This window comes from Acyrthosiphon pisum, chromosome A2 (genome assembly GCF_005508785.2).
Source record: "Acyrthosiphon pisum isolate AL4f chromosome A2, pea_aphid_22Mar2018_4r6ur, whole genome shotgun sequence".
NCBI classification, from domain to species: domain Eukaryota; kingdom Metazoa; phylum Arthropoda; class Insecta; order Hemiptera; family Aphididae; genus Acyrthosiphon; species Acyrthosiphon pisum.
The window spans coordinates 97,304,402-97,317,268 of NC_042495.1; the positions used below are offsets into that span (position 1 = coordinate 97,304,402).

General features: G+C 25.1%; 1 protein-coding gene across 10 annotated transcripts in view; it reads left to right on the plus strand.

Moving 5' to 3' along the window:
- LOC100168636 (basement membrane-specific heparan sulfate proteoglycan core protein) overlaps positions 1–12,867 on the plus strand; it is a 164,780-nt gene that overhangs the window by 5,012 nt on the left and 146,901 nt on the right. For all 10 annotated transcript variants that reach the window (XM_016807846.2, XM_029489102.1, XM_029489099.1 and 7 more), the window contains exon 2: positions 4,165–4,414. In XM_016807846.2, coding sequence (XP_016663335.1) covers positions 4,319–4,414 — 96 coding nt within the window. In that variant the 5' untranslated portion in view covers positions 4,165–4,318. The remainder of the gene's footprint in view (positions 1–4,164; positions 4,415–12,867) is intronic.

Genomic DNA, 12,867 nt, shown 5'->3' on the forward strand with positions numbered 1-12,867 from the left:
GTTAAAAATACAATGATATTATCTTAGGAATAATATAACGATAGACTTATTAATAAATGGTCTGTGCCTCCCATACGGGAAAACACTTTTTTAATTCATATTCTTAAACAGGTATTTTATATTATAAAAATTGAATATAATATAACAAATAGTTATTTTTATTTATAATAATTTAGAGTTCAGACGACTGTTAAAAAAACCATAGAATTATTTCTGAGTATAACTTTATCAATCAATAAGCTATTATCTAAACTTTAAATGCTTATAAGTTGTGAATAAAAATTGAATCTATATAACTATTCTTTGTCGTTTTAATTAGTATATTTCAAGAATGTTATTGAAAAAATGCAAAACAAAAAGAAATCACAATTATAGAAAAATAGTAAGTACATTAACTTTTTGGGAAAAATTGAGTGTATTCAAAAATAAAATTACCTACATAAAAACACTTTTTCAAAAACTCAAAAATTCGCCTGTGTCACCGTGAGACCAACATTGTTAGAAAGAGATCAAAGATATTATACATGTTATGAAAGAGATAGAGTATATAGTTTAAGAAAATCATAACAGAAAATAATGAAATATCATGGAATGATAAGCAAAATTTAAAGGTGGAAATGTTTTTAAAAACAATGTTATACTGTATTACAATGTTTTTTACTCCATGATATGTGATTTGTTCTTTTATAAACCGTCTTAAGCAAAGCTATCTATTTCTAACAATGTTGGTATACGAACCTCTCTATTTACGATCAGTCAGTTAATTAATATGTCTATGGACTTAACAATAAACAGCCTTCTAAAAAACTATAGCTTTATTTTATTTTTATAAGAATATACCTAAACGGTATGCGTTGGTTAAATAAGTAGAAAGAGAAATATAACTATTTTTGAAGCCGTATAAAGTGTTACAATGAAATTAGGACAAATTAGTAGGTACGTATCACACATTCATAGTTTTTTTAGCAGACGCGGCGTGTAGGACATGTAAGTCACATGTGCGGTCTTTTTTCTAAAACGTTGACATTGCATATGTTCATCGACTCGATGATGAATAACTATATGGTTTAGGGTCCCTGGATTACCAGTATATGGGTAACTGCGGCGTTTCGACATTTCCCGGAACATGTGTTTCTGTCATTAAGGTAAAATTTGACTACACATACACAAATACATTGGATAAAATATGCGAAATGTACATTTTTTCTACACGTCGGACGAATAGAATGTAGTGTTTACGGTCTTGGTAGGATACTAATGAATTATTATTATGTAAGATAATTTTTTTAAACAATATAGAATCAAACAAAACAATCCGGTTCAGCATAAAAATGTTAATTTATTATACCGATTCCGTAAAAATTTTGCTGAGTATTTTCGTGTCGACGTTCGTTCAACAAAATGTGACTAAATTTTCCTTTTATAAAGGCATCCGTCTTAATTCACTCTCCTCGAAGCAAAATGGTGGGTGGTTGTATATGGTTGCATGTGGTATACAATTTTAAAACGATACCGCGATCGTCGTATTTAGAAGATGATTCATAGTGCTGCAGGAGATTGGTCAAAACCCACTTGCTGCAGACATTTCTTCAGTGTTGATACATATGTTGACTCGATAGTTTTTTCTTTACGTTCAGAAGAATATTAGATTTGAACCAATGTATATCCACGAGAATTAGACGAACGCATGCGGAAAAATGTTTAAAGTTGGTCTAATTTTAAATGTTCAGTCGTACCAAACTTTTGAAAAGTCTATTACTTTTATTTTCAAGTTCTTCCACAAAAGTTTTTTTTTGTTTCTATTTCAGATGGTCAATCGAGTAAAATACTAGTTTCAATATCTATAAATCATTTCAATTTTTATTATAAACAACGCGCGTTATGATGGCCTTTAGGTGTAAAAAATACAATGAAAAATGTCCAAATTACATGCATTCAAGATTAAAGTTATTAGGTACCTACCTACTTATCGGTTTAAACATAATATATACTTTAATTTTTAATACAGAAAAAATGTAGGTGTAGTATTTTGTCATTGTGCATTCGTGCTATCTTTTAGTATATTATGTATAGGAGGAATTGAGTTCACAATCAGTTTTACAAACACACCATGCGATAGTATAGGTACTATACTATGGTAGTTATTAGACTCCAGTATATTCTGTTATGTGTACATTGAACTGGTAAATAGAATGGATACCAACTCTATATATACCATGATTTCATTCAATTTAAAAAATGGTATAATATATGTTCATTGGAATATTAAGTTTTTTAGACAAACGATTTAACAATGTATTACTGTTTTGAGTACCTACCTAGGTAATTCTTACTGAAAAAGTATTGTATAGAGGACCATTTTTTTTATTCCTTATTCTCTTTAAAAAAATATGTTGTTTTAATCATTAATGTTTAAAGTTATCATGGAATTACATTTAAGTAAGCATGTTTTTATTCTGATAATATTTATTTATTTTGAAGAATTAAATCATAATTTTTTTTTTATCTTTGATTAGTCGTTATTAGCGCATATAATATATTAGTTTGAAAAAATATTGTTCACCTGCGATGAAGGAGAAAATAAATCGCTATTTTCCATTTCTCATGCTCAATGCATATATTATAATACATAATAAACGTATTCATTTACATATGTAATTTTGTGTATAATGTTGCCATTTTGTTTTTTACATCTAATATTAATAATATAAAGTATAAACTATAAACTAATAAATGTAAATAACATATTATGTAACGTTAAGTATTATAATGAAGAAGCTGTCAAAACGCATATTACGTTCAATAAAATGAATAAATCGCATACGTTTACCGAAACTTGTGTTAATAGCTTTATTGAAACTGTTCATTAATTACTTCTTAAAAAAGTAATTTTTCTTGATTTATATTTCCTATTTTACTATTAACTTAATATAATTATAAGTATAGGTAGTAGGTATTGAGTATTTGAAAAATTGATTAATTATAGTAGACTACCTATATAGTAAAGATTATGTGTCTCATAGTTTTAAAGAATAAATTTATGAATACCTAACTAGTTGCTCAATATTTTTGTAAATCTTTTACAATTTATTTAATTTTTGTATATATTGTTTGATAGGTACTGAAGCTATTAAAAAAAATATTATTATTTTCAAAAAAAATTATATACATTGGTTATTTATAATGATGATTGATAACCTTAGTTCCGACCTATTTGCTTGAAATGTGTTGTTCTTGTTATTGATAACGTATCAATGTATGTAAAAAAATCTTAATGTGCATTGTATAATATTGTATACACCTAATATTATTCATATTTGAATTCATTAAATTGCTAAAAATGTTAATTGTAATAAAATAATTTAGTAGGCTAATGAAACCTAATTGCATTCTTGAGAAAATATAAATATGCATTATCTAGAAATACGTTGAATTGCTACTATAATTACCATCACTTATAATAGCCAGGTATTTGATATTTTTTAGTTCCTAGTGTTTCCCCGTGTTTTGAAAATATTTTTATTGTTAAAGCAGTTAATGCTGTAGTGGATGAATGGGGAAGTATTGGTGAGGTAGAGTATGAATGTCTAATGAGTTGAAAACTATTATTGAAATTTGTATACAAATATCGATGGTTAGGTAAAGTGTGTGAATTAAATGTATAAATATACGATCTACCAAATTTTTATTGGATATAATATGTCTGATATTACTATCTGAATTGATTAACTATAATATACAATCACAAATCATTTTTTTCTCCATATATTTGATATTTTTTTTAATGTTCATGTGATATTAAACTAATCGGCTTAATCATGATAATGGTAATTTTTATTTCATAATGTTTAAGACCATAAACTTATTTACAAAGTAAAATAATAGATAATTATCTTTTCAACAGTACTTATACGTAAACGTACGTAAAAAAAAAATGTTTTGTTTATTATATGGTCTTTATTATTTTAGTTAAAGACTAGTGTAAATATTTAGTTTACTGTTCAATATTTTCACACAAACTTAAAATTGCAGCATTAATTTATTTTTGTAATTTTTAGTAATTATTAAATTAGTTTGTAGTTTTTAAACGAGGTTTTGAGATGATAAATATATATTATTCCTATACACATAAACTAATTAAGCAATTATCTATTTTGTTTGTAGTTAATCGCCGCCCAGGATCGTGTTTAACAATGGAAATTTGAATCTGAAGGCTTTGCGTTTATAACCCTCAGTGTTCGTCACTTAAGCAGATTTTGAGAGTGTCCGTGTGACATAAACAGAAGTTTTAGCATTTTAAGTCAATAACAAGTGTACTATGGTGTATTTACTACACAGAAACCGGATATGGTTATCCGTCGGGTTGCTGGTGTTCATTATTGCAGTGTGCTCATCGACGACATCCGTACTAGAGGTAAGAAGAATAAAATTCTTTACACTTGAATTTGCATATAATTATGTATAGACAGACATGTAGCATTAAAACTGTTACAGTTTATTTTAAAATATGAATGCTTATTACTTACATATTATATTTATTTTTACTTGCATATATAATAATAAAAAAATAATATTGACTCAAAGCGGAGGGAATTTCTTTTTCATCTGTCTGGTATCTGCAATAATGCAATACTATAGATTTACTTTTATTATAATGCTATAATTCAAAAAAATATAGTCGTTGAAATTTGAAACATAATTATAGGTATTACTTCAATTTTCATTTTCTATACATAACATGTCAATTTCAAAATATGATATGTGTTTTTTAAAAAAAAATGTTTGTGTCTGGATACAATGGTACATGATAAGTATTGAAATAATGTTACTCAGTATGTTAACTTCAGTATCTTTTCCGGTGGGAAATTGAATCTAGTTGGTACTTTTGGGAGGTCAAAATTTAAAGTTCCCAGTAGTTTTCTAAAACGCCAGGTAAAACAAAAAAAAATTAAGGAAAAAGGTTTTTGACAAAATCGATTCTGGTTTTAGTGTAACTTTAAAATAAATGACCGTAGATACTTAAAATTTTCACTGGTTGTTTATATTAGCATTTTCTATACACAAATACACAATACAATTTTCAAAATATTTTGATTTGTTTTGAACTGTTTACGGACATTTTCAGTTTCCAATTTGTTTAGTTTTTTTCTAAAAATGTCAATAAAATTGTATTTGTTGGATGAAAAAGCTTGAAAATGTAATACAAGGCTTCTAATATGTTGTTACATTGACATTTAAAAAATTTTATTAATCTATAGTCACATTTTTTTTTTTTTTTTAAGTATTTATTGTTCAAACTTGACAAAATACGTAAAAATCACGAAAATTTGCAAATTATTTTGAGTTAGAAATTCATAAAATTTTTTCTTTTTAAAATGTTTTTAATATATAATATAAGATTTCTCATAGGTTTGTCTACCTTTATCAAACAAAAAATGTCTACAAGGAAGTTAATCTAAATTTTTATGAGCGTTTGAAGTTCATATTTTTACAACGTTGAATATTCACTCGATTTCTCATGTAGTGATTTTTTTTATTTTATTGTGATTAAAAAACGAATAACTGTAGATATATACATACGATTTTTACTGAATGTTTATATTTTCATTTTCTATTTTTTAGTTATCATGTTGTGGTCCAAAAATATTTATTGGATAGAGACTTGAAACTTTTTACCAATACGTATATTATTACTTTCTATACACAATTCAATTTTCCAAATATTTATACTAATTTTAAGATATTTATACCACGAATTTCTTCACACATAGTAAATAGTTATTGACGTGCAACTTATTAGCTTTAAGTAATACCCACGTCAATTACAATAATATAATATGATATTATAATAATTAATAATTGATAATAAATAATAATAAAATGTATACAAAACCTTTTTGTCAACAATTACCTAGTTAAATTTATAATTATTACGAAAAATAAACTACTAAGTATAGTAGTAATATAAATAAATTATAAAATATCCTTAGAAAAAGAGGCTGACACCGCACATCGTCTTTACTTAGAATCTTTTATTGTATGCAATGATTTATCATTGAATTTTAATTTATTTCACATCCATTACAATGACCTACTCAATGATGAGGTACCTACACTCGAAACATACTATACACTGAAGTGAATTTTATCTATAGAAATAGTTTCAAATCGATGAAAAAAATAATGGTGTGAATTAATAATTTGAAAATATAAAATTGATTTGCTTATCAATAGTAATATATTTTAACTTGATTAAGTTAAAAAAAACCACTATTCAACACGAAAATAAATATCTACCTACCAGTATATCGTTGTGCAAAATACGTTACGGTTTTAAATGTATTATTTATTTATCTCGAAAGTTAATTGCTAATATGTCGACTGACGAGCGTTCTTGTCTGGAATTTTTTTTTAGTATATAATTTTTAATTGGTGTATTCGATGTGTTTAGAGCTTTGGTATGATCTAGGAACAAAATATAACAATTGGCAAGAACGATTCTAAGATATAGTGCGATCGTGTGACATAATTTTTTGCAGTTTTCGCATAATATTTTCATAATCAATTAATTAAATATAATTATTTTTTATTTTATTTGATTGCTACCTGAAATACAACGTGCAAATGTGTTCATTGCATTTGATGTAAAATGTACGAAATTTTTTTATGCATTAAGCGTGTTATCTTATTTTATCTTTATTGATATTTTACGTTTAATACATGATACATTTTGATAAACACAATAATGCGATGCACGAAAATAAATAATAATGGTAAATTAATTGCAAAATTTACCTGTAATCATTTGAATTTTTGGAAAACTATAAGAATATATGTATTAGTAATAATAATTTATAAAACGTTAATTTTGTTTTAATTCATAATTATACTAGTTTGGGTTTTAATAGTATTTAAATTAATAAAATACGACTAAATATTTATTTATGTAAAATTTACCTTATAAAAAGTAATACCATATATAATTTTCAAATTGTATACTGCCATTGTTGAATCAATGTTTAGTTAACATCTCGGACTAAATTTTTCCGTTTATAGACCTGTCATTTTGACACGATATTTATATTTTGTTTAAACATTTTCCATGCAGAACAAAAAAAGTAATAACAATTTCCGACCGTTTATGGGATCTATAACACATTAACTCGCATTTGTATTCACTTTAACTGCATCAGCCGATATTTTCTTACCCGCATACAGTCGAGTCCAATTTTGTAATATTTCAACAAATGACTCAATATTTATTGCTTATACATTTACTGTTTGTCGCAAAATAACTAAAGATTGAAAATCAAATATATTTAAAATTTATTTTGTTCTTGTATACATTGCGTTTAAGCTTCTGTTATTATTATTGTAAGTTGTTATTTATTAATGTAGTCCGTAATAACTTCATCTTACTGTATAGGTATTTTATTTATAGGTTAGTATTTGGTCATTGTCCCATATTTATGCATTTATTTAGTTAATGTTGTATACATATTTATTTGTATGTTCAACCGAAAACAAATTAAAAATAAATAACCAAAAAATATTTATTTAATTTTTTCAATATAATACATTTTAATATTTCCAATTTTCTGAAAAATAGAACCTGTTCTATTTTAACATTAACTAATAATGTAACAAATTACTATTTTAAATGGCCTTAGGTTAGTTGGACTAGTGAATATTTTGTTAACATTATTGTATGTTACACGTAAACAGGTTTTTAAGAATAACGATCTATACAGAATCATATTATAATAATATAATAATTCCTCTACCAAAATAATATATATATACTTCAAACTGATATATATTTATTTATAAACTATAAACAATTTGATTTAAAAGCAATAATTTATTGAAAAATTCAGTAGTTCGAACTAGTTAAAAAACATAAACATGCCTTTTTAATTTTTGAAGCGCGTATTGGATATATAACTCATTATACGATGAGGATATTTACTCGAATTTTAATACTTTGTACGATCAGATCCTTATAAGTATATTAGCGAAGAATCGTTATTTTATAATAGGGTTAGGACCATATTAGAAATCGATTGATATCAGGCCCTCCGGGGAGACAATAGTGGATTTCTCTATTCAATATTGGTATGCAAATGGTGTGTTGCGTAACTAGTATTACCTCAAATATATTACACATAAGTTACACGTATTGATTGTAATTTAAAAATATTAAATTTACAACTATATAAATTGTCTTAAAATTATATTATTTTTTACATTTTTACCTAACAATAAAAAAAAAATACGATTTTTAATAAGAAACCATCTTATATAATATTTGAGTAGGTTTAACCGCTTAAAACGATCATCCACTGATTTTTAATTTTGATTTTCATATTTAAATACATTTTAAAAATTAGTACATATTATAAACAGATAATATAGTATATATTTAAACAAAATAGTATAATATTATACCTCTGTCGACCATGATACAAATTGTGACTAGATTTATTACATATTTGTAGAACTATTTGTTTAACAGTATGTAAAAAAAAAACATAAATCAAATTAATTATTGTTCGATGTTTACAAGTTTACAACGATCACTGCATATGCATGTTAAGTTTTTCTTTATAATCAGTCATAACTCATAACTAATTCACTGTCAAACAAAACTAATTTTTAGGAATATTTTTGATTTTATAAAATTTGAATTAGGTAGGTATACCTACTTCGTTATAATTGTTAATGAAACTGTCACAACTCTTAATAATATTGATGTATGTAACAAAAACTGAAGTATTCAAATAATAAGTTATCAGTAATATGTTAGCGTATTAAACTGTAGATAAGAATATAAGATGTTTTAGAGTTCTTACTATTACTGGGATTACATTTTGAATTAACGTTTTGTTAGCTTAATTTAAATGTGATGCATTTAAAATATCTTAACCTTTAACCAATATAACATTGTTTTAATATTAAATATTATATAAAAAAAAAAACAAATGCCACTATGACAGTTATGTGTTATTATAAGTATATACATGAAATAATATTATTTTTAAGCTTTCACTGAAATCACAAAGAACTGTTCCGAATGTGATCTTATCTTTAAATTGAAAATGTTATCTTGTGTGTAATGTATATATTTTTGATTGTTTCGTTTTTATTATTAATTATTGTTTCCTGAAGTGCTCAAGTGCCATTCAACGAATTTTCGTATAGAATGATAGAATTTGACGTACTTATTTTAAACAAAACAAATTTTTACCTGTTTTCACTTTTTAGCCATTATTGGAAAAAAAATTGATTTTTTTTAAATTTTTTTCCAATTTTTATTTGAATTATATAAACATTTAATATGATATATACTATTAATCATATTCTTCTGACTATAAGTAAAAATCCTCAATTATTATTCCATAGGCAAAGTAAAGTATTTTAAAGTGGAATAATTTTGTTTCAAAATCATTGTTTAAATACTAAACTTGTTTTATTCTCTAGTGCCTATCTATTTGCCGAATTTTCATCGTGTTAAAGGCTTAGCAGCGTCTTCTGCTGTTGTTGATAAATTGTCTTATATAATTAATTGACATAATAGTATACCAGAATGTTACATCGAGTCCTGTTAAGTGTTTATATTATATTGTATAAAATATAGCAAGTGTGAGCTGAGATGAAATTTAAAATCATTACCTACCTACCTATACTACTATCTGTTATTGAAGGTTACTGCAGTGCGTTATTCATTACCCCCCTGTTTGGGTACAGAAGGCGTTTATTCATCGTGATATCACGTCAACGCCTCTAGCCCAAAAACTTGAATCATACCGGTATTACGAGATGAATTAAAATCCTAAAAGACCACCTACTGGTTTTCGAAACGTCATTGTTATAACTTATATGTCATAACACATTATATTATTATCCAAATATTGGAAACTATGGGCTTATAAATTCTTTATTCGTTTTTAATTTAACCATTGACGTTTTTTTGTCTATGTCATATCATATATAGGGTGTTACTCTATGTTAGCGTAGACATTATATAATAATGCAATATTTGGTTACTATAATAATATCTACTCTGTAGTCTATAGTCTATGGTTAGTGAACGACATCGACACTTTTGTACGCCTACTTATGCTTTGAGATATTTGCAATTTATTTATTATTTGAATATATTATTTCTGTAAAACATTCATATAATCATATTATCATATTATATTGATTTCACTGAATAATAAAAAATATAAGAATTTTATAAACCTAAGACTTAAAATTAAAATTATATAAGTACTTACTTAAATTACAAATATATTCAGCGGTGAAATAAAATAGAGTATAATAATAATATAAAATGTACTATTTTAAACGGTTTTAAGTATACGAGTAGTTAAATTAATACTTTGAACTAAGTTAAATATAAAAATGTTCACTTAAATTATATTGAGAAAGATTAGTTTATTTTACAATATTTGAACTTTATGCAAGTTTTTATGTTGATATTTACATCAAATGATATATTCTTTTGTACCTGTGTATGTTTTAAATTTTTCTGCATGCTAATAAAAAGTATAGAGTGCATCTCAATATCATGCTTATATAGGTTGGGTATAAAACGTTCCTATAACAAAGTTATAAAATACGTAGAATATTTTTTTTTTAATACCAACTCGTTGAAAAAAAGAATGCAAAATTTAAATTTTTTTATGATAGAATAGTGTAGAAGTAGGTGCACATAGGAATAAATGTTTTATCGGAATGTTTTACACACCTTTGAACTACTGGTTCTTAGAATCGTCGTATATAGGGCTTAGATCGATAGTTCACTAAATTGATATGATATTATTTCAATCGATGATTAAGGTTTTGTATTGACAAATTATTAAGTGATTGATACATTTATATTAGTTTTAGAGCAATAAATTATTGTTAAAGTGGAATAATGTATTGGTACACATTATTCATAGTACTTGAGGTTCATGCTGCCCGTGTGTTCTGAAGTATTATAATATTACTAAGCATGAGTTATTGTATTGTTATAATAAAATTCATTTATGGCCACGCAATTTAAATTCAGAAAATATTTTATGGTAAAAGGCGATAAAATAAAATAAAACTAATTTGTTTATAGTAAAACGTATTTGTTTTAAATTTATATATAAATATTTCCTTTATTAAAATAAAAATATAAAGGTATAATTTTTATTCGGTATTTATAGTTTAAAAATATACTAAATTTATTTTAGAATTATTTGTTATTTCTACAACTTGTATAATATTTAAAAAAAACAATGGTTATGTCATTCAAAATGTATCATATAAATGTGTAATAAATAATTTAGAGTTAAATTTATTCTGTTTCAAAAGTTTTAAGTCTAAAAAAATTGGATTTTTATTCGAGATTTTATTTGTGTGTTTGTTATGGGTTGTAAATGGTTATCATATTAAATAGTACTGAGCGTCTGTGCGCTTGTAAACACATTTTGATAGGTTTCAATGATTGAATCATACTGTAGAAGGTAGGTATAAAAAATGAATGATTAGTTGTTTATGCTACTGAAATTTTAATTATGCTGCTGAAAAAAATATAATACTTGTAATGTTTAACATCACCGTTAACATTATGTATGGCGCAGCGTTACCCGTTCTTAAATAAAAAGTGGTTCGCATACACACATAGTTATTCAATTGTAGCGATACTGTTTATGTGAATGATCTTATTTTTGAAAATTTCAGATAACATTTTATCTGAGTCCGAACGACGTGGAACATAGGAAAATTGGTTAGGTTACCCAACCTGAATTAGAAAATAACTCACAGTTCTCGTAAAAATTAGTAAGATAAAATAAAAAATTGGGCATTAATAATAATAGTAGGTACCTATATACAGGTACGCGCCCAATAATATAGGTGAGGTAAACAATATCGTTTAACATTTTAAAATATAAATTATACACTGCGATTGCTTAAAAAATAACAATTAACGACGAATGGAGTAATAATTATTTTATAGGCGTTTAAAAAATTTGTTAATTTTTCGCATAGCTTAACTTTCATATTATATACTATAGTATCTAGTTATAGTCTTAGCAGTTATTGAAACGATTTATTGCAGTGTCGTTACCTGCTCATAATCTAAGTTTCAATATTGAATATTTTTAATAATATGTAATATTTAGAGTTTTATACTTACTATTATTTTAATTTCAACATTACTATATAGCATAATGAGTACATAATATTATAGTCTACTGTCATTGAAATAGTCTGTTACTAATCATGTGTCTTAAAGTCGTTGAGATAAGTTCAATTATTTGCAGACTATTTTTTTTTTTGGTAGTTTCTTAAAATATAATATTTGAATCCCAACGACAGTAACGTATTATGTATACGGTCGTGTACCTACTTAGAAAACAACTCCCGGCCTCTCGTAAAAATTAATACGATAAAATAAAAATTGGTCATTGATAATAAAAGGGTATCTGCTATATATGCACTTTAATACTTTATAATATAGGTGAGGTAAACCATATCGTTCAAAATTTTAAAGTATAAATTTGTATACGCTGTGATTGCTTAATGAATAACTATAACGACGGATGAAGTAATATTGTAATAATAATTGTGTTTTAGTTATACAAACATTTTGTTATTTTCTCGCGTAGCTCGACTTTCATATTATATTTTAGAAGTTAGTGTTACCTGCAGTTTTCGAAACAATTTATTGCAGTATCAATATTCATAATTTAATTTTCAATATTGAATATTTTTAATAAAATGTAATATGAACCATATAGTTTATACCTACCTACTATTATTTTAATTCTAAAACGATGATATTGTTAGATAATATTAAAAAAAAATATTATAGAACCCAACTTTTTA